Source organism: Hemicordylus capensis, chromosome 2 (assembly GCF_027244095.1).
Source record: "Hemicordylus capensis ecotype Gifberg chromosome 2, rHemCap1.1.pri, whole genome shotgun sequence".
NCBI classification, from domain to species: Eukaryota; Metazoa; Chordata; class Lepidosauria; order Squamata; family Cordylidae; genus Hemicordylus; species Hemicordylus capensis.
The window spans coordinates 72287138-72311292 of NC_069658.1; the positions used below are offsets into that span (position 1 = coordinate 72287138).

General features: G+C 40.8%; 1 protein-coding gene across 2 annotated transcripts in view; it reads right to left on the reverse strand.

The window, feature by feature from the left end:
- Positions 1 to 24155, reverse strand: part of FBXL17 (F-box and leucine rich repeat protein 17) — a 289488-nt gene that overhangs the window by 159340 nt on the left and 105993 nt on the right. Inside the window, exon 7 of one of the 2 annotated variants that reach the window (XM_053297076.1) lies at positions 11967 to 14158. The exons of the other annotated variant lie outside the window; for it this stretch is intronic. Within the exon in view, the coding sequence (XP_053153051.1) occupies positions 14149 to 14158 (10 nt within the window). The 3' untranslated portion in view covers positions 11967 to 14148. Of the gene's footprint in view, positions 1 to 11966; positions 14159 to 24155 lie in introns of those variants that run through there. 2 annotated transcript variants of the gene reach the window in all.

Here is a 24155-nt window from a genome sequence, read left to right on the forward strand (position 1 = left end):
CAGTGTGGTGTACTGGTTAGAGTGCTGAGCTAGGACTGGGGAGACCTGAGTTTAAATCCCCATTCAGCCATGATACTTGCTGGGTGACTCTGGGCCAGTCTCTTTCTCTCAGCCTAATCTACTTCACAGGGTTGTTGTGAGGAGAAACTTAAGTATGTAGTACACCGCTCTGGCCTCCTTGGAGGAAGAGTGGGATATAAAATGTATATATACATACATACATATATACATAAACTGATTAAACTCAGATATCAGTGCTGTTTGCTCTGAGGGTTCTTATTACATACCACTTTTATTCCATCTAAAATATACAAATGTGTGTTCACACCCAAAGCAGGCTAGCTACTGTAATGATGTTGTACACAGTCATTTATAATTTAAATTCATCGCTGCTGTTGTCAAATCAATATAGATGGCTCATCACAGATACAGCAAGAGCTTTCAGCAACATGAGTTCTCACAATCTGGCTATAAATATAATTATAGAGAGCCAGAGTGGTGTAGTGGTTAGACTGCTGGACTAGGACCGGGGATACCCGAGTTCAAATCCCCATTCAGCCATGATACTAGCTGGGTGACTCTGGGCCAGTCACTTCTCTCTCAGCCTAACCTACTTCACAGGGTTGTTGTGAGGAGCAACTTGAGTATGTAGTATACCGCGCTGGGATATAAATGTAAAATAAAATAATAATAATAAAGCAAGTACTCAAATTCAAAATGACACTTGTATAAAAGGGAAAAAGAAGGTGCATTGCAGAGGAAGCTGGGTTTTCTCCCAAATTTTCTGCATATTACCCTCACTCACTACAGTGGGCTCACTCCTGCTCAGAGTACATAGGACTACTGAGAGGTAAAGAAAACCATCTAATGCCTGAGTCCCCTACAAAAAGCTCTCCTGACAACAACTTCCCCTCTCCAATAATTCAAGAGCACGAGGGAAAACATGAGATTACAAAATGCATTTGCAATCCCCACTAGGAGGTAACATTAAGAGCTTTGTCACATTCAGTTAGGAGTTAAGGATTAGTGCAGGCTGTTATCCTGAACATGATGTTGTGTTGACCCTAAGAGGGTAAACACACTTAGTATCATGTATATGGCTTCAGCATTTGAACTCCGCCAAATACGGCTTGCTAGCAACATCTCAAGGAGCTGTAACAACTCCAAGTAAACATCAATTTCTTGGCATCATGCCTAGATGTATGGTTTTGGTTATTTATTATTTGACAGACTCGTGAAATAAAGGCTCAAAAAGAGGTACTACCAGGCTTCACTTTCAACATGGCTCCAAACTGTTTTTACATTTGTGTTATACAGATTTAAGATTCATTAACCGTGTAATATCCTACACTTTACTTTTTCATAAATAACAAAGAATAAGAATAAGGACAACAAATCAGAGAACTTGTAACAAGCTTAATATGAATAGCAACTAAGAGTTAATGGGCCATATTCCTAATTTATGTACATGAGGAAGTAAATTACTGTATAGAAACCTCCCCACTCTCTCCCCACAACAGCCCTCTATATAGGTTACAAAAATTGATTCCTGAAGGTTGGGGTGTGGCTCTCTGGAGAAGGGAGAATAAGTGAAAATCATCCCAGCTCTTGTGCCAATAGAGTGCATAGCAATTAACACAAAAGCACGTTAGAAACAACCCAATAGAAACGACATTAATTTGGTTCCCCCCACCTAAAATTATACTTACTAGCTGAACCCGTACAGAGCAACTGTGCAGCAGTTTACTTAATTTTAGGGATTTTGTTGGGAGAATTCAATTGGTTGGTTGTTTCTTCTACACTCCCTCCGCCTCCTCCCCCAGTCTCTCTTCCTGCCCTCCCTCCCTCTGCCTCCGGCCCAAGTCTCACTTCTTGCCCTCCCTCCCCGTTCCCCTCCCAACCCGGCCTCCTCCAACAGGCGCCGAGGCATCGCCCCTTCGCCCCACCACCTCTTCTCCTCCCAATCCGGCCTCCACCGCCACCCACCCACCCGCTTCCCCAAGCGGGCCACCACCAGCCGCACGCTTCCCTAAGTGGCCAGCCGCCTTGCCACCAGCTTCCCCAAACAGCCCACCCCTCTCACGAGTGGTGCCTACTACTGGTGCCCAGCCAATATGGCGTCTCATGTGTATAAGACGGAGGTACTTATTGTGCGGGGTCGGAACTCTAGAGACGATTTTGATCTGCCTGTTCTAGACAGGGTCACACTCCCTCGGAAGGCACAGATTCACAGCTTGGGAGTATTCCTGGATCCAGGCCTCACTCTGGTATCTCAGGTGGAGGTGGTGGCCAGGGGTGCTTTTTATCAGCTTAGGCTGATACGCAAGCTGCATCCATTCCTAGAGGAGAATGACCTCAGAACAGTGGTGCACCAGCTGGTAACCTCCAGGCTTGACTACTGTAATGCGCTCTATGTGGGGCTGCCTTTGTATGTAGTTCAGAAACTTCAGTTAGTTCAAAATGCGGCAGCCAGGTTGGTCTCCGGGACAACCCGGAGAGACCATATTATGCCTTTTTTGAAACAGCTGCACTGGCTGCCAATAGGTTTCCGGGCAAAATACAAAGTGCTAGTTATAACTTATAAAGCCCTAAACGGCTTAGGTCCAGGTTACCTTAGAGAGTGCCTTCTTCGGTCTGATATCCACTGCACGCTAAGATCATCTGAGGAGGTCCAGCTCCAGTTGCCACCAACTCGTCTGGTGGTGACCCAGAGACAGGCCTTCTCTGTAGCCGCTCCTGGACTGTGGAATGCACTCCCTGCAGACATGCGTAATTTGAATTCTTTATTGGAATTTAGGAGAGCCCTAAAGACCTACCTGTTCGGCCTGGCCTTCCAGTGCTCTTAAATTGTTTTAAAGGGTCTTTGATATTTGTGAACCGCGATGAGCTATTTTGTAAGAGTTGTCTAAAAATTGAACAAACAAACAAATAAATAATGAGGAACACCAGGCTATTCAGACCCTACTTCAAAGGCAACTGTTTTATGGGAAGGATCTCCTTGTCTAAAAGAGGTAACAGTGAAACACTCTTGGGAGTAATGCAGATAAAATGGCACATTTCCCAAACTCATCATGAATTAACAAATGGGCTGGTAAAGACTCACTGGAGAGGCTCATAAATACGATAGATGTATAATCTTTCCACACCTGGTCTTAAGACAGTCAACCAAGCACAGCCATATTTGACCATGTACATCACATTTACATAGCTTCCTCCTGACTTTGTTGGGCAAGCTACCCGCAGAGTGATTAAGTTTGCGAGGGAAAAGATTCTTTGTGTTTCATGAAATCTGCCACCCTCTGGGTAAGCAGAATGGCCAGGAAATTGCCTCAGGGCACATTTCAAGGTATATCTAGCGCTAGCCAAAGCACATGGCCAGGAAATCTGTTTGGATCACTATCCTACTCTCATACACATGAGTTGTAGCTCTCGGCTCTTTGCTTTCCTGCCCATTCCCAGAGAAGTCTCCCTGCCAATGTGCAACTAACACACCAGCTTACCTGGGAAGGATAGGTAAACTGCCCTCTTGCCTAAGTCTCCGCTTCTCTTCCTTCCTCCCTGCTTCCCAAGCACTTTTCATGGCAAGCCTTGACCAATCCGATTTATTTTTAATTAGAATTTTAGCGAAATTATTTCAAGTAAGAAAGTATAAGAATAGTTATATCATTAATCAATATTATTTGCATTTCCTAACTAAACCTTTGCCTTCTGTACCCCCTTTTACCCTTAATAAAGCCTTTGAACTATATTCCTGTCTCCTCATTTTTTCAATAAGCCAAGACTCGCTCAGATTGGCACTGGAACTAAACTACCCTCAAGCCAAGCTAATTTCCCAAAGTCAAGCCAAACGCCTAGTTGAGGTGTCTAGCCAGCACCTCATGGCAGTTCTGGTAACAGTAGCAAGCTGTTGGAATAGCAACAACATATTTCCATTTAGAAAGCAGATGCTTTTAGATCCCTGCTAAGACCCTGGGGGTGGGTGGGGGAGTACTGGGACTCTGTACCTGCCCATCCCTGCAGCACTACACCACCAAGTACTGACCCATGTAATGAACAGAATCTTTGAAAGACAAGTAACTATATACAGCTGTTAGATATTTGTAGATGCTGTACATGGGTAACACTGCTGCACTCTAAAACACAGACACACACCAACCATCCCATGAGCACAGCATTTGTCTGGAGAGGATTTTATATTTCAGAAAGATTCTTCTCATGATTCAGAATGCCAGCATTTGCAATCACCGAGAAAATATCTTCTCAAGTAGAGCATCCACCTTTTCAGACAAATACGGTCCTCTTGGTGAGTGGGTGGGGGAAGGTTTCAGAGCATGTCAATGGAGGCATTGGGTTTTGAACTGCACTCCCATGGGCACTGAACCAGGGTATAACATCTGCTGATATCTAATGCCTGAATATGGCTTCTTGTTGCTCTGCACAGCGTGTGACCCTGCAGGGATCATGCAAAAACACTCTCTGCTGTAACATTACGTAATATTATGTTGCAAATAAATTAAGTCACAGATTTTATACTGTATACTCTTTTTCATTTTACAGTATATATATCTGTATAGTTTCATTTCTTCATTCTTCTATAAAGGTGATGGAGGAACTATAAACAAACAGTAGGTGACAGAATTTCTGACATTGCTTGGCATATTATTTTCAATGTTATATACTTTATACTACAAATTCTAAAAATTAAATATTGCCTTCACTCTTGTGAGGTATCTAAGCTAATCTAATAGTTCATCAATTGTCTTGATGAACTAGTAAGCTTTTCTGATTATTTTACATTTACCCAGGGCAGCAGAACAGGATCTATTTTACTGATTAGAGCTCCCCCTGCTGCTCAATGAGGCTTTTGGGGGAGGCTGGTTGGTTCTTCATAGGAGAATACATCTATGTTGCAGTAGGTACATCTATACAATAGGGCCTCATGTCCTTTTAAATATGAGACATTCTTTTCCTGTGAACCTGTCTAAAATGATTTATATGTTTAAAGGAATTAACCTTTTAGATAACTAAATACCCATAAGTATGCACTCTTAGCACAACTATCTGCAAAGTCAGGCTTAACATTATTGTTGACTCTCTGTCATCTCCCCCTCCCCACTTCCAATGTTTGAAACTTAGATTGCTACTGACAAATTCAAAACTAACTCTGGTAGTCAATAACAGTCTCTTAGAAAGGCAACAATGTGCCTGAAAAGCGGGGAGAGGTGACAACAGTAAAGCTGCACTGCACAGCTTCACAGACACTTGCTCTTGGATTCTTCAACTTTCTATATTAACACCACAAAATAAATATTTGTGTAACATTAGTAGACATTTTTTATGGATAAGCTCTTCAAGTAATCTTCTTAGGAGAGCAATTAAGTCTAATGCAAAATTATTTGGGGTACCAATCACTATCACCACACACATTCTATATAGTCCACACATGTGAGTATATGGGTGAACACTTTCTAGGTCTCCTTACCTGTCCCATTTTTAACTATTAAAGATCCAGAAGTTTCAGGTTTTGTTCTCCATAGGACTCTGGTTGGCCGTTGGCCAAGTCCTGCTTTAAACTGTTGGGTTTTTTTTTGGCAGCATTATCATTCTGCCATAAACAGAATACTCTGGACCATCTTATAAGCATGCAAGACCACCACCAAAATGTTTCATTTCCCTTCCTGATGACAGGATCTAGTACCCATTGATAACCCAGCTCTTTCAATTCTATGCAAAATGATAATTGTACCATCTGACTGGATTTTTCTGTCAACTGCACCCACATGTGAATTCAGCAGCATCTCTGGCATTAGAAGGACTCTTTCAACCATACAAGACAAACCCAAAGCCTTCTTGAGTGTACAGAACTAATCGTGTGGCTCATTGGATCCCAGCCATAGCACAGAATCAGATCAGGCACACTAATAGTTTTCTGTTAAAACTATTTTAAAATTGTTAAGATTTTAAAATTGTTTTTATTGAGTTGTATTTATTGTTTTACATTCTGTACACCACCTGAGATTTAGGTGTTAGGTGGTTTATAAATATAATAAATAAAATAACCATAGTCTGCGGAGCAACTAATATTGTTAAGACAGATTTTAAGCAAGCAGACTTCATCCTACAGGCTAAGTCAACCGCCCAGGGACCTTTTTGTATGGGGCGGTATATAAATGTACTAAATAAATAAATATCTAAATTGATCAAAGAAATATTTTTCCCCAACCACAAATGTGATCTGAGCCTGTGAAAAAATGACCTACACCATAATCAATAGTCCACAATCACCATAGCAACCAAGAATTTAATTCTGGTAACCAGGATTGGAAAGCAGTCTTCAGCCAGCAGAAGCCACAGTATTTGTGTTTTGTTTTGAACTGCTGGCATAACCCCTATTAGCACTTTAATTATACTGCCAAACAAGTACCTTCAGGCAACCAATCCAATATTTCTGTCACATATAATGGAATAATTGACCACATCCAGTTTAGTACAGATTTTAGTTGTTTAGGTCCTTCAAATCCAGCAAGGAATTCACTGACTAATAACGATCGTGACGCTTCCATTAAACTACTAGACGAATGCAAAGTGAACATTTAGACACAGCACAGCTTGTCAGATCACAAGAAATTGTCATGGCTCACTTGAGACAATTTTCTGTTTTAAAGAAACCAGGTCTACAATAAGAACTCAGATTGTCTTACTGCATATCCAGTCCTAAACACATGAAGAATGCTCTGAGGGGACAGAGGAGGCAAATTAGAATTAACTACTTTTAAATGTTTGTATACGTTAATTGGAATAAAATATCACAATTATTTTTTTCATACTAATCTTATCACTTTGGTATGGCCACTCAAACTGCAAAAAGCCATATTCTTGTTCTAATTTAAAATCAAGTGTGTGTGTGTGTGTGTGTGTGTGTGTGTGCGCTTCCTTTGTAATCTTTTTGCAAACAGTAATTTTTCAGAGACTGTTTAGGGATTTCTTTTCCTTTCAAGTCCCATCAGCAGGTGATTCTTAAAAGACATTTAATGAGTAAAATCTGTACTCATACCCAGAATGTTAAGGTAAAACTGTGAAATAATTTGTATTTATAACTTACAGTGCTCTGTATGTGTGTGTGTGTTAAAAAGAGTCAACTCAATCCTAAAGTCTTTTGGCCCTCCTGAGATTTAATCCACAAAATAACAGGCCATTATAAATAAATATCAACTTTTTACAATAATCTAATTACTTGTATCTACACGGTTTTCATAAATAACACTAATTGCAGTCTTTTGGAAAGTAACTACAAGTAAAAAAAAAACATAAAAAACAGAAGGAACTTTTTAATAACTCTTTTTCTTTCACTTTATCTGGGATGTTCAGGTACTTCTAAAGAAATAAAACCAAAATAAAATGTTTGTGGAAACAAGTGTCTGAAAATGTTTACCTATCTCCTGCATTTTTGAACTATATCGACCCAGATAATGACCATTAAATTCAAGCCCTATAACAGTAAGACTAAGAACACTGATCCAGTGATGAAATAAAATATTTGTATAAGCGAATAGTTGGACCATACAGGTAGGAAAGTAAATACAACCAACGTTTCTCAAAAGACTGACCCAAAGTAACCTTAATTAGAAGTTTCATAAAATACATGCTGTAGGCAGTGATCAACCTCCAATTATCTGTGTAATTATTATAAAAGCCTTACAGATGTTAATAGTCCATTAAACTGATTTTTTTAACATATTGTTTCTAATAGCTTATAAAAATAGATTGGCAGTTAGATATGGATAACCTAAAGACTTTTTACAAGTTGAGCTCAATAAAACAGAGTGCATTCTTAATATTTTATCAGTTTTCATGAAATGCCTTACAGTGTCCTAAGGCAGTAATATATTTAAATGTGAAATTTTGTTTTTCCTTACTTCTTTTGGTACATAGTACCAAATGTAGTATGGTCCATAACTCAGATCTCTTGAGTTATGTAAACTGTAATTTAGTGTACTTTAAGTTTTCCGCTTATGGACACTCTTCCACACAAACTTCAACCTTTCCTTAAACTTTGAATCATGAAAGTAACTGCCTGAGGGAGGGGAGCACTCTTTGATGCATGTGTGCCAAAGGCAGATGACTCAAAATAAAACTGGAGGAAAATAGACGCATCACTGAATTAGCTACCCAAAGATACCCCCACGGTGAGTGCCATTTGTGTGGTTTTGTCAACAGCACTATTGACCCTGAAATATAAGATACCTGTATAGTGGTACAGAAAGTATGGGCAGACAAGAATTAATTATTTACAATTAATTAAATTGTAATAATTAAAAATTATTAAAATAATAATAAAATAAATAAAATAATAAAATAAAAATTATTAAAAATAATTAAATTAAAATATGGTTTCATGTGGAGCTGAGTTTATTATGTATTTTCTCTGGCAGCATTAAAGGAGAAACCCCTACATTTTATTTTCAACTGATGACTCAAGGGACAAGATAATTAAGAACATATTTAATAGCTTAGCTTCCATATTTACTGTGACAGCAGCACCCAATTTCTTTAAAAAAAGAAAAGAAAGAAAAATACAGTGCAAGCACTAGAGTTAGTTTTCATGACAACCAGTACTAAAGCAAAATCTTTAAGAGAGAGAGAAAGAAAGAGTCAAAACTGCAGAACATAATTCTTCACACTGTATAACACATAACAATAGAAGGGTCAAACAGCCATCTGGCACATCCATTTTTACTCATTATAGCTGTCAGGTTTTACAGTACATGAATCCTGAGAAGAGACACACAATGAAAGACCATGCAATTAATAGATGTTGCTTAGGGTTATCTCTCTACTACAGCACCAACTGTCTGTAATGGAACAAGTCTGAACTAATATCCAAGAAGATTAGATTTATATATCCTAGAAAATGTGTTATACACTGATGCACAGCATAAAACTGACATAATGACTCTTTGGAGCCACAAATGTGATCCCCCCCCCAGTTTAATTGGTGACGATTAGATTGACCCTTTCTCTTTAATTGTAATGATAGCAGAACAATTAGAGAAACCACCACTTCTACTGTTCCATGCATATATTAAACAAGAATAAAAGAAGAGATTCCCATTTAAAGTTCTGAACTGTAGTTAAAGCAAAGCAGAGCTGAAGAGAGTCAACATAATACAGGCAGAGAATATTTGATTCCTAGTAAAAACAAAAATGGTTCAGTTAAGATATTTGTATATATGTACATTTTCATTAAAAATTACTAATATTATGAGTATTCTATCACTTATCACTATGAACAGCTCTTTATCCTTTCACAAATTAGTACTATTATATAGATTTAAAAGATGATGTTTCTCTACACACACAGCATTTTTCTGTAGCTGATGGTTCAAGCACATGATTGTAAAATAACTGGAACTGTTCAGTATTTCAATTATATAGCATGTAGTTATACAGATCCTGGAATTTTCAGGTTAGCTTGAAAGGCGGATGCCACTATACAAAAGATAGCCAGCAGAACTGATTATAGATTTGTACTTGGCAATGAGCGTGTAATTAGTAACCATTTTAAAATCTTACTAGATTTCAACATTTTACATTATTCCAATTGTGAAACAATTGTTACTACTAAAGCACTTCTAATTATTTACAATCTGTTTTGCCCATGGTCTCAGCAAGTAAAGTAACATGAATTTTGTTAAATAACATTCACCTCCAACTTCGTTAGAATTCTAATACAGTATACTAAGTTTAGTGTGACAAAAGCTAATTCATAAACAAGTTAAACACTACGGACCTTAACATTAGGGGACACCACTTTACTTCCTCCATCACGGTAATTATCATTAGTATTACCCTGTTCTTTAACTTGTTATTGAGCTGCACAGATATAGTTCTTACAGCAACAAACTACACTAGCAAGTTAACCCATATTCAGACATCAGGATGCCAGTGTGGTTTCCTAGATACTGACATTCTGCACAGCAGAATATGGGCAGCTATGCACCACCCATGCTGCTGTGCGTGCCTAGAACACCACCAGTGCTATTATGGAACAGCCCTGTTCTACGGGACTTTAGATTGTGCAAGCACAGTTGTCCAATGCTACCTCAACTATTTCCAATAGAGGTAGCATCACACAACTGTGTTTGCACAATTTCAAGTCCAGTGGAACAGGGCTGCTCTTCAAAAGCACTCTCAGTATTGAAGGCACACACAGCAGCATGGGTTCTGCTCAACCACCTGTACTGTGCTGAATGTTAGCAGTTGTGCCAAACTACTGGGGTGACCTGGATTAAAATAAAGTTCACTAAGTGACCATGGATCATCCAGTCTCCGATCTTATAAAAAGTTATGCAGGCAATAGAACTGAGAAATGGAAGAGATGTATGCTACACTGACTTGCTTCAAAGAAGAGCAGCATAAGTATGGTTTGTTTGTTTTTAAAAGACAGTGATACCAGATAAGTGAATAGCTAGGGAGTGGAGAATTGAGCTGAGGCATGCAGAATGGGAAGGCATCTAGACAGCAGAATATATCCTCAATTATTCACAGAAAAGCCCTAATAAGCATCATTAAAATCATCTTGTTAGAACTCACTCAACTGTTGTTTAAAAAAAAGATTACTGTTTCAGTGTTATCACCTTATGATGATTAGCAGATAGGGAACTACAGTCACCACTTCAGCTGCTTTTTATGATGGGGCAGTGGATTCTTCATCTCCACACGCCATCAGGAGCAAGTATCTGCATCTTGTTCACCACAGCAGCGCCAGCAAGGTGATCAGCTCCAACAGATCACTCTCCTCCTAAGCTATAACCACTACATAGGTGGGCTGCATGAAATGTAAGGGATGGGAGTGGGGGTTGCACCAGCAAACGGAGGCAGAGAGCTATGTGACTGAGGCCACTGGCTTACACAACTCATACCAACTAGCAGTAGCAATACACTATCTGTGTGCATATAGTATCCTTGCAGCCCTCTTCTCTTGGAGTCTGTGGCCACAGATTAAACCTGAGACCTCTGGTCTGCTGAGCATGTGCCATTCCACTGAATTACAGCATCATGTAGAGCCAATTTGATAGCAGGCTATATGGCAATCATTTCATTTATGTGGTAAGGGCAGGGAAGAGGGCAGGTAATCGGTTTGGCCTTCTGGAAGAACACAACGAACATAACATGAGGAATTTGAACGTACTGAGTCTTGTCACCTATGGGTTCTTCATTCAAACTTCCTTCCCTCTCTTGAAAAAGGCTTATTCTTCTCACACAAACACAAATACAATACAAACACATATACAGACATATTGTTTAAAATGATATTAACATTCCATGTATGTGAAATTGTTGTTCCTGGAGGAGAACTCAAACCCTCCTCCAGGACACCTCTCTCATTTACAGGTTTAATATTTAGGCCACCTCACTAAAACTGAGTTATGGAGCTGGTTAACTGTTCTGAGGGAAATGGTAGTCCTTCATACTATGTGGTTCACTGTTTCCTTAGCAAAAGTGATAGTTTGTAAGATGCTGTTATGAAATACGGACCTCTTTTTGAAGGGAACCCTGGTGCTTGTGATCGTAGGTATTAGTTGCCATGCTTCTAAACACTGTGTTATGGCATTAGCTGTGCTGACAAAGACATTGTAGGCTCTTCCGGGCAGCATGCTTGCACCTTGTGCTTTGTGCTTGGGAGTGGATATCAAATGGAAAAGGTGATGATATTGTGGCATTCCTGTCATCACTTCATGCTAGTAAGCCACTTCCATGTACAGCTAGTGTCAGGGAGCAATGCTGTGACTGATCTGCCTACAAATAGGTTAAAAAGTCCTTTTTACACTTGAGAAACATAGGAAGGAGTCAGTTTTGCTCTTCACTTACAGAATTGGTCTGGTAACCAGCACCATTTATTCAACTGCAAATAATAAAATGGATGGACACTCGTGGAAGGTTTCATGGTTTCACTCAAACAAAGCAGAATTTTTTAAGATATGATGGAGTTTTATTTAGGTACTTAAGGGTTACAAGGAAAACATATAGCAATATACAGAGCAAGTTAACCCAGAGGCAACAAGCTATTATCAGTTATTTATAATGTAACTCAGATTCTCTTTTCCTCAGCAGGGATTATAACTAAAAATTAACAAATAATAGAGTTCATTCCTAACACTGCTGGCTCCTCTCAGAACAGGAGATTTTTGTCTCAGAGTTAACTACCAGAAATCCCTCAAAAAATAAAATAAAATAAAATAACTACCAAAAAGCAACCATTTCCCTCTGCACATATTTGGAGGAAACTCTTCTGATTGATAAGCTGCTCCCCACCCTTTTCTCTGCATTAGCAGAGATATGGGATAAGCAGGGGGCAGTGTTGTGGGCCCATCCCAAAATACAGGCATGCAGGCCATCTTAGTCCCCCAGCCAGCATGTGACACTGGCGGACCAATCACTAGCAAGGAGTGGCTGCATAAGCCACTCTGTCTTCATTCTGTCTTTCAGTTGCTCTATGGGCAGGCACCCTCCCACCTGCCCTTGGACTCAGTAAGGGATATTTCGGTCGCCATCAGGGCCAAGAAGGAATTATTTGGGTCTCAACTGATTGGTCAATGTTGGGGCCTTTTTATGCCTACTTCTCACTCATTTAAATGAAGCAGTCCCTGGTGTTAATTCGTCACTATGCTGATGAGTGTGGGTCAGGATAGGTTAATTTACATTGGTGTTGGGCTGGAGGACTGTTATGCTGAGTGGGAATACGGAGGAAGGCTTGGTGATCTCGCGACTCTCAGGTTGGATCCGCTCCCACTCAGATACATGCCAGCAAAAACCACTCAGTGCCTCGCGACCTGGGTTGAGGTGGGCCGGCATGCATCTCCTCAACAGGGGTAGAGAAAGAAGAAGTTTAGACTGGGTTCTAAGAAGAGGTTCAGATGAGGTTCTACCTTGTGGTAGAAGAGAGGTTCAGACTGCGTCCCAAACCATAGTGGTGGCCATCTTAACTGAATTGGTTAGAAGTGGTTAGAAAACCACAGATTTGGTTTGCACAAGAAGCAGCAATGGTTGCATTTTAAATAAGAATAAGATCATGATCACAGCCAATTAAATGACTTCTCTGGATTCCTCTCTGCTGGTCAAGTGAAGGGTTGTATTCTTCAACCCTTCCAGCAATGGGCTGAATCATTATGAAAATAGTTTGCGCCATAAGCAGGGACTGTTTTGTACAACATCATCTGATAACCGACACCCATAAACTGTTCTTAATATTCGAGATTAGGGTGTGTGTGGTCAATTAAAAGCAAGAAATCACATCAGAGAAATTCTCAGTTAGGTAAGAGTCTGGGTCCAAAAGGTCAAGTCTCAGAATAAGGGAAGGAGTTAAGTCTGAGTCCAGAGATGAGTAATGTAGTCCAGGGTGGGAAATGGTCAAGCCTTGTTAGCAGCAACTGACGATCAGGGGAGTAGCACTAGCTTTCCTATTCCAAGAAAAGCAAGAGGTCAAATTTTAAACAGCAGCTGACACAATAAGCTAGAAAAGCAATTAAGGAGTAGGTAGGAGGTAAAGTTCTTAAGACAGCAGTAAAGGCAGGAGAGCAGTAGTTTTACAAGTTAAGCTCCTCTTCAATGAGACAAATTACTCAGGTTGAAGATCATCCTCTGAGGCTGGTGTTTTTAAGGTATGGAGGACCCAGGATGGTTCTTGTGGTTATCTGACTGAGGGCAACGTCACCTTATACAGAAGACCATATGGTGCCATTGAGGAGCACAATCTGCAAAGCTTGTGTGAGAAATGCAATTCTGATGGTGCAGGGAATAAGAAGTTCGAGCCTGGCTCCTAGGAGCCCTGGTTAGACATACCAACTTACAAAAATATCTTCTTAAAATTAGACCAATTAGCATTTGCACATTTTTGTACTTTGGGAAAGCAAAGGGGGAATTAGAGATCTGGACTTTAGAAATTCAATGCTTAAGCATGTACTCTGTCTTTGCTGTTTTCTCTTTATATAAGTGTACCTATCCCATATCTGATTTTGCATTCATGAGTCTCACAAATGTATTATGCAATTGCATAGTGGGACATCTGGCTCCTTTCTTGAATGTAGTCTTTTTTGTTGGACGTTATCCTATGATGGATACATTTGAACCCTCAGGTTGCTTGTTCATTCAGTTTAATCTAGAATGAGGATACAATTCAATTGCTCAAATAATCTGAAAATAATGATTATAATAACAGTTTTGTTACTAACATTTAATGATTTACAATATTTATGTATCACATTTCAACCATAATGGTTCTCAACCTGATTCACAATAACATCACAATTAAAAACATTAGCTGTTAAAACATTTAAAATTGCAACCAGTAATCAAGGCAACACAAACCAGTTAAAACAATGGATGGGTGGATTGATTTCTATAATACTGCCCTTCCAAAAATGGCTCAAATGTCAAATCTCTAAAACTTATCAGGTAAAAATTAATAGAAAATGGGCAACAAAATAAACAAGTCTTTACTCCTCTCCACAAGGAAAGTTGTGTGCCATCTTGATTTCTAAACTCTACTCTGGTCTACAGCAGTTGGGCCACAGATACCAAAAACAGAAGCTGTACTACTGGTAAAACTACAGAATAGCTTAAGACATAAAAGACAACAAAGGAGTTGCCTTCAACTGAGCCAGATCACTGGTCCATCTTGGTCAGCACTCTCTGCTGTAATAACAGTTTTCCAGACTCGGAAAGGCATTCCCAAGCTCTGAATTCCAAAACAATTTCTGCAGATATTGCCCTCACTTTTAATCACAGTGCTTCACCATAGTGCTGGCTTTTCTCTCTTTCATGTTACAGCATCCCATAGCATCCCCCATACTACATTGCAAGTTACTTTTGAAACACAAAGCATGCGTTTTTGAAGCGAAGCTGCTAAGAAATTAAAAATATGCACAAAAGCAGTACTTCAAAATATAGAACACTGTATAACTCAGAGTTCACTTTTATTTTATTTTCCTTTTTTAGTATTTCTTATTCTTACGTTTGGACATGTGATAATTCCATTGTGTGTTGCTTTAATAAAACAGAACAAATACAAAGTTACTAAAAATACTGGAACTACTTAAGTACCTCTCTAGAGCTCAGAATTCAGAAAAAACACATAAAACCAATGACAAAAAGACAGCCAAAGCCAAGCAAGGCTTTTTCTGATGTCATGGCATTTCTATTAAGCCAAGAAGTTACTCTGTGTACAGTGGGAGACCAGCAATCAAGATTTTATAGTATCTTCGTGAATGCTCAAGAGCCATCTGACAACCTCTACTGTTAATACTTCATTGAGCTCTCACCCTAACAAGCTTGTTGCTAAGTTCGACTGATGGATGACTGCTGTGATTTGCAACAGAAAAGCAGTTCTTTACAACATAATAATGCCCATGGTTTGGGAATATGTTCCATCTGAGCAGATTCAGGCAAATAAATACATTGCAAAGGGATATTTTACTGGAAGGCCACTATATAAACAATAAAATATTTATGACAGTAAACCAGTTATAGCCCAGGTTACAATGCATACATAAAACACTGGTTCTTAAAATACATAACCCTCCCTGATTATGTAACGTATCAATTTAGAATGGTTGTATGTGGAAAGATTTAAAAGAGAATTTTAAAAAGTGTGGACTATTTTTATTCAATACCTGAAGTAATAGATACTGTAAGATGCAATATTTCCCTTATGTTGACATTACACCATCCCCGCCCCAGGGCGTTAGGTTTTAAGATCATTATCTTTCACAACTTGTATTTCTGGTAAAGTGCAATGTCACATTAAAAGAAAACCCACACTGGACAATAATACCAACGTTATTAAATAGCAGCAATCTTTCTAAAATATCTGGATCGAGGTTAAAGATGCTTAAATTAACAACCTAATTTATCTTGCAATAATAAAAGGCAGGTAGATCTGTCAATTTCAATCCCAATCCCAGGGCAGAAACCAGATTGAAAAGGGTCTAGACAATACATATTATGCAAAATGCTTTGCGGTTGCACAGCCATCACACACTCTATCCCTTTAAAAGGGAAGATTAGAAACAGGTCGGCAGTTATCAAGGTTGGAAGAATCAAGGAAGAACTACCAAAACAAAACCTAAAGCCAAAACAATAGTGGTCTTACCACTGCCTGCTCAAGACTCAATGGCATCTTACCCTTCCCTAATGAGGCATTTATAATTACCTCCAACCATCTAACCTGTTCCCTCCCTGGTAGATTTTATTAGTCAAGAAAGGAAAGGGTCCAGAGCACACCATGTTGCCTGCACACTGGCCACAATCTTGTTCACCAGGTCAGGCTGCATTAATAAAAAGAATCCAACACAACAGAACCATGTGGTTGCCAAGCCACGCCTATTGGAACTGCCAAAACCCTGGAGTCCAAAACGGCACAGACGCAAGTGACTTTATCTGTGAAGTGACAAGCAAACTGCTGATGGTTCTTCTCCTATCACATGGGGGCCTGTTTGAAGCAATGACTCTGCTACACAAAACAGCTCCACTGGCCTTCACTGAGCAGACATAATGGAGGCTGAGAAAAAATATTTCTTTGCTGCGCCAATCACCACAGAGTACTCCGTATAATAGGCTCTAGCCCGTGTTCAGTTGGATTTGTTATGACTCTTCTTCCAGCATCGCTCTAACCATCGTCCAATTTCTTTCATTGCCCTCAGCTACAAGGAAAACCAAGAAGTTGAACAGGCTCCACCAAACCAGAGAGGGCATTTAGGAGCAGGCTGACTCCAACAGAGTCACCAATTCTGGACACTGGAAACTCCAATAATTGTCTGGAAGTCGAATAAGCCTCCAGGGGCAGAGTGTTCTAATTGGTCCCCCACCCCTGCAGAGATTGATTGAGACAGCTCCACTAAACTAAACTCCACCACATGGTGACCTGTCCATGACAAAGGAGTTATTTCAAACTCCTCCACCTGCAGATCATTCAATTCCCAGTCAGTAAAAACCAGATCCAATTTATGAACCACTGCATGAGTAGGACCTGATATTAATTGAGATAGGAACATGGTTGTCATGGCAGCCATGAAAACCTGAGCAGCTCCTACTAGGGCAGCCTCTGTATGGACATTGGTTCCCCAAGTCAATAAGCCTAGGGGAACCCAACGCCACCTCCGAGACCACCCCTGCCAGTTGAGGCAGGGAGACTGTGGTGCAGCAGGGTGGTTGGTATTCCAACAGGATTCCTAGCCTATTTCAGAGGCCTACCCTCATGCAAAAAAAAGACATGCAAAAATGTGGGATTGCCTAACCGGGGATATGGAAAGGGGAATGGACTCACAATAGATGACAGCAACTTCTCCTCTTCTGATCCTCCAGGTGAGACAGCTATAGCATCAGGAAACCTGGGGGACAGAGCTGGGAGAGACCTACTCCACCAAGCTCATCCAACAATTAAATCATGGATGAGAGAAGTCTTTGTATTCACTGATCTGGCATTCAACAACGAAACCCTAATTCTGTAGGGAGTATTCCCAGCACTCTTTGGAGCTGCAGGACTGGGAGAAGAGTCGGTAAAAGGAACAGGCCTCAATTGCCTGGACCATTTCTCCCTGTAAGCTATAAAGCCCTCAACAGCTAAGATTCAGGTTATTTAAGGTGAAAGCCTTCTTTGTTATGAGCCCCATTCCCTATTGAGATAATTCAGCAAGGTCCCCCTGCAGTTACCACCAGCTCATTTGGCAACTACTCAGGGACAGGCCTTCTCTGTTGCCACCTCAAGGCTTTGGAACCTTCTTCCTATTGAATTGACATAAGAATAGCCCTTCTGGATCAGGCCCAAAGCCTAGTCCAGAATCTTGTTTCACACAGTGGCCCACCAGATGCCACTGGCCAGCTTCCTTATCTCTGGCAGTTTTTGCTTTTTCCAATCCACCCAGGCTTTTAATTAGATTTTGATGTTCAATTGTCTTAATGTTTAATTGTAATTTTAATTATGCTGCATTGATTATATTGTATTTATTGCAAACCACCCAGGGACACAAGTTTGAGGTGGTATAGGAATGCTTAAACATTTCACAGCACCCCATTAAGTTCAAAAGCATTTACTACATGTACAGGTCCATTTGGTTACAGTATCAGCATGGAAATGGCTTGTTTGTCTGGGTTAAATATCACTTGCATGCTAACTCTACATATGAATAGCCCAATCAGTGTTCTCTTTATTTTTTTTCATCTGAGTGTGGAATGAATTTTACTTTGGGCAGCAGTATCAAGGCAGTGTGTGCGCACATACATTCAGAGTGGGGACTTCCTGATTCAACCTGAGCAGGATCTAAAATTAACTGAGCGGACATCAAAAAACATGTGAGAGCGCGCACATATGCATGCCTTAGAGGGAACAGTGGGCCCAATACATATAATGTTATTAAAATTTATATTCCACTTTTTTTGCAAATTTGCACTCTATGTCCATAAGTGCTTTTGAATACGATTGTGTGAGCATGGTATGTTTACACAGTTAAAGACTTGTACATAGTTTGTGTTACATCTTAGAAGCAATATCAAATTGATGCTACATTGTGAAACTGATAAGATGTTAACTGCTTTGGCTTGACTGAGATTAATTAGTCATTGGTTATTGTACTTACCATATGCAGAGGTTTTCAATAATCTACCTTTTGTTTCTGTACAAGTGTCTTACTTGTCTTTTGATTTTTGTTTTGTTTTTTGTTTTTCTAAACCCACTATGAATTCTGACTGTATGTGCATTCCAACCACATATAAACACATCACAAACTCAGCACAGTTAGCATTTGCTATGGAGGTGATTCCCAAAACTGGTTCACAGCGATGATGTAAATCAGTACCAGAGTGATTTAGTACTCCTGTTATGTAGCACCTCACACAGCTTCTTCCCAGACTATGGCAACCTCCAACCAATACTAATCCTTCATTTTTATGGAGAAGCACATTCCACATGTGCACCCATATACACAAATTACAAAATAATTTACATTTTGGCTGAAAACTCATGTGCCAAGAGAGAGCCCAAGGCAAATTTAAAAGATGAGTTATGCACCCTTCAGAAATGTTGTTTATAATGTAAATACCGACAGACCCTAAACAATTCAGTCAGAGCAGTAAATCATTACGACAGCAGTCACTTTTTTCTTTCATTTTTAAAACCCAATGTCCAGGCTAGCTGCACAGTAAATTATTGTTAGCAGCTTCAGAATGTAAAATAATTACAGTAAAGATTGTATCTTATCAGTGGCTCAGTAAACCATTTTTTTAAAGTACTGCTTTAAATCATATCACCATAAATATTTTATCTAGAGAGGAATGATACATATAAAGCCTTTTGTTTTTATGATTCACTGAAGACTTGACAGTTATAATGCACTGTAATTTTTCATGTCCTCTACAACTGCTCCCCTTTCTTAATTTCTGTATGGACTGTCATATCAAAAATAATGTGCAGCATGATCAAGTATAGGTTTCCCAGAAGGAAGCCCATTCAGTTCACAGGATGGAACTTCCAATATACACTACTCCCAAGTATGTTTATGATTGCAGTCTAAGCCACATTTAAATATGCCATTTTTTATTACTTCGAAACAAGTCCAAGTAATTTCTGCTTTGAGTTCAACATATAAATATCTATCTTCCAAAAATATCTATGCCACAAGTCATATAACATTGAAGGTTGATGCTAAATCCCTTTCACTAAATAACTAATATCAGGAAGTATTATCTCAAGTTTCTTACATGAAAATTGTCAGAATTAATCATCTTTCTCATATTTTCACTATTTACAGTGCTTCATTTATCAAAAAAATTAGCAGTTGGACAACAGCTAATTTAGCTACTTCCTATCATTTCCAAATTTAGAAAGAAATGAATATCACCATCACAAACATGAAAGAATACATTCCTCTCTACCACTATCATGTTCACACATGTTTCAAGTAGACCTTTTGGGGATGATGATTGGTTTATTCCCTCCTTGTCCAAGGATTTATTGTTTTTTGTTTCAGGCCACTCAAAAGGTAAGATCTTCAAAAGCCCATTTTGCCTTATTTGGACTAAATAAGGGTTCTATCCCACACATTCCACACTTGGGGTAGAACACAAGCTGAAGGTATCACTGACACTTCCAACTGCGCTAGCTTTGATAATTTTCAACTAACAGTGTGTTTGGAGAAGTGCAGGCAACCATGCATGCTGGGCTGTGTAAATGCTTGTTAGATTAAAGCCTGCGCAGAGAACACGTCTTGAGTTTCTCCAAGCTTAATTTCTTTCCTGTGTTTTGGTAGTAGCTTCGTCCCTCCTGGCGATATGTGCATGTGCATGGCTTCCGTCCGGAGTCCATCAACCCAGAGAACTAAATAGGGGAGGATGAATGGGCATGTAAGGGCATAGATGTCCACTAGAAAAACAAAGTTACAGGTAAGCAGCCTATTGTTCTTCAATGTGGTTTCTGTGCTCTGCATGAATGGGCACATAGCAAGCTGCACCCAGTGCATTTCGTACCTGAAGGCGGAAGATTATGCAAACAGCGATTGAAGAACAGCCAGTCCAAAGGAAGCAGCCCTGTGGGAGAACAAATTTAGGATGTAGTGATGCATGGAGGAATGAGGAGATGCCAATGTCACATCCTGACATATAACGTCCAATGGGACCACCCTGTCAAAGGCGGTGGAGGTCGCCACAGCCATGGTGGACTGGGCCTTGACACAGGTAGACACATCCTTTTTGGTCAATTGGTACCAGGTTTTGTTTGAGGAGAGGCTTGTCTGCCTCTGTTTGGGCCCATGTGGAAAAAAAAGAGCTACTGAGACTGCCTCCATTCAGCAGTGCTGTGTACATAAAATGCTAGTGCCCTGAGGACACTGAGAGAATGCAGGTGATGGTGGGCATTGTCTGTAGGGTTTGGGAAGAACCCTACAGACGATGAGTGAGTGGGAGCAGTTGAATGAAGAAACCTGAATGAAGGTTGAATGAATGAAGTTTGGTGAGTGGGAGCGGTTGAATGAAGAAACCTCTTTAGGAAGGAAGGTGACATATGGGCAGAGTACTGCCTTGTCCCAGTGAAAAAGAAGGTAAGGGGAATCTACTTGGAGAGCTCTTAGCTCATTGACACATTTTGCTGAAGTGATGGTGTCCAAAAAGGCTACTTTGCAGGCTAGCAGGCCCAAGGAAGTCACCGCCATGGGTTCGAAAGGTGGTCCCATGAGGCAGGAAAGCACCAGTGATAGGTCCCAGGCAGGAGCCATGACTGAGTCAACTGGGTAAAGTTGGGCTAGGCCTTTTAAGAAGCATTTCATCGTGGAAACCCTAAACCACGAAGGGGTGTTCGGAGGAGAGTTTGCCACTATGGCTGCAAGATAGACCCCGAGCAAGGACAATTTCAATCTAGATTTGTTTAACAGGAACAGGTAAGTGCAGACATCTGTAGTGGATAGGTAAGAAGGGGAAGTGTCCTTAGAACGTAGAAATTGGAGGAAAAGTTTCCATTTATGTTGATATGACTTTAACATTGCAGGCTTCCCGGCCGCAGTGAGAATACGTTGCAGTTTCTGCAGAAAAGTGGACATATCCAACATGCAGTTAGGTGCAACCTCTGGAGGTCTGGATGATGGAAATGACCGGATTTGTTGAGTGAGCAGATGAGGAAACGTGGTAATCCCAAGGTGGCAGCCCCAGGAGACTTGAAGCATGCAAGCAACTATGGACACCTGGGACATCAAGAGGTGGTGATGATGCACTACAGTTGCTCCTGTTTTATCTTGTGGAGAACCCTGTGGATTAGCAGGATGGGAGGGGGACAGGTAAATAGAAAGTTCCATCCAATTCAGGGCAAAGGCATCAATAAGCGAGTGCCTGCCCTTCCCTGCTCTCAAGTAGTATTGGTGCCATTGGGCATGGAGGGGTGATGCAAAAAGATCTATATCTGGGGTGACCCACTGCATGATGAGGGAGCGAAGACCCTTTGGTCTACCTGCCATTTATGAGGGTCTGTGCCAGCCCTTTGGTCTACCTGCCATTTATGAGGGTCTGTGCCAGCCCTACTCAGGCCATCCAGTTCCAGATTGGCCTTTCCCTGGATGTGGATGGCTATGGGGGTGATTGAGTGTTGTATGCACTACTGCCAGAGCTCTAGGAACAGGTGAAGGAGGATTGTAGAGCTGGTGCCACCTTGTCCGTTCAGGTATGCTTCGCTGTTGTGTTGTCAGTCTGGACCATGTTGTCTGAATGTCTGATGATGGGCAAAAACCGTCTGATGGCCTTGAAGATGGCTAACCATTTGAGAAAGTTTATGTGCTTTTTCGCCTCTCGTATATCGCATAGGCCTGGAGATGGAGATTGCCCATGTAAGCTCCTCATCCAGTTTCTGATGCATCCACGGTCACAACATGTTGCAGTAGAGGAGGATGAAACGGGGACTCCATATTGCACTGTGCGCAAACTATGCCACTGACAAGTCACAATGTAGGCAAGGGTAGAAATGGCGTGGGTCCGGTACCTGATTTTTATTTTTTATTTTTTTCATGAATAGAATGGAACAGGAGGCCAATGAACTCGAAGCAGATGGTGGTATTGAATTTGGATTTCTTGTAATTTATCTGGAGACCTAGACTGTTTAGGAGGTCGATCATGGCTTCCAAGGAATGTTGGACAATTCGTGGAATGTCGCCTACGATGAGCGACATTCATACAAGTCATACAAGTAAGGAAAAATTAGGATACCCGGTTGTTGCAGGAAGGCCACCACCAGGTCTATGCATTTTGTGAAAACCCAGGCAACTGAGGCCAGGCCGAAGGGTAGCAACTTGAAAGGTGTGATTCCTGATCTTTAAACAGAGATTCCAGTGCTGGAAGCAGATGGTGAGGTGGTAATAAGCATCTTTGAGATCCAAGGAACCTAATTACATCCCTTCCTGGAAGAGGGTGAGGCTAGCTGGTATGGTTATCATACCAAAGCATCTGTATGTGATGCATCAGTTGAGTTCTCTGAGATCCAGGATAGAATTCATTCAGGCTGCCATCATGCTTGGGGATGGTGAAGTAGGGCTAGTAGAAGCCCTGTGCAGATGGGTCCTGTACTGGTTCTTTGGCCTGTTTGTTGAATAGAGAGATCACCTCTTCCAGCAGGAATGCGGTGGGAATCATTGTGATGGATAGTGTGGAAGGAAGTATAGAAGAAAACTCCAGCGTGTATCCAATTCTTATGATTGTGAAGATCCACAAATTGGATATATAGCTAAAAATACAGGGGGATAGGTGGGTCTCCAACCAGCTCTGGGGTGGGCAGTCACTGCTCCTTGGGGAAGGTAGTTGATGGCCTAGACTTAGGGGGTGGAGGCCAGTTTGTGGTGCAGGGCTGCCGATTCACTTAATACTGGTAACGAGGTGCTCTCTAAGGTAGGACCTTAGAGAGGAGAGAACTTTTGTGTCAGTTCTGGAAGGATGGAGTGGCCTAGCTGATTGTCATCAAGGTGAGTGAGATCGAGCTTGTATGGATTGCTGATGCTCTCCACTGGTCCAGCTAGGGGTGCTGTTGATAATGCCGGGGAGGACCCCTGGTAAAGGAGAGATGCCATGAGGCTGCACTGTGGAGGTCAGGTTTGCAAGCTGAATGATGGTAATTAAGGTAGTCAGGATGTTTGTCCCAGTTAATAACATAAGAACAACCCTGCTAGATCAGGCCCATCTAGTCCAGCATCCTGTTTCACACAGTGACCCACCAGATGCCACTGGGAGCCCACAAGCAGGAGTTGATGGCATGCCCTCTCTCTTGCTGTTACTCCCCTGCAACTGTATTCAGAGGCCTCTGGGGCTGGAGGTGGCCTATAGCCCTTCGACTAGTAGCCGTTGATAGACCTCTCCTCCATTAAGTTATCCAAACCCCTCTTAAAGGCATCCAGGTTAATGGTTGTCACCACATCTTGTGGCAGAGAATTCCACAAATTGATTATGCTTTGTGTGAAAAAGTACTTCCTTTTGTTGATCCTAAATTTCCTTGCAATCAATATCATGGGATGACACCCCCACCCGGTTCTAGTGTTATGTGAGAGGGAGAAGAATGTCTTTCTATCCACTTTCTCCACACCATGCATGATTTTATAGACCTCTATCAGGTCTCTCCACAGTCATCTTTTTTCCAAACT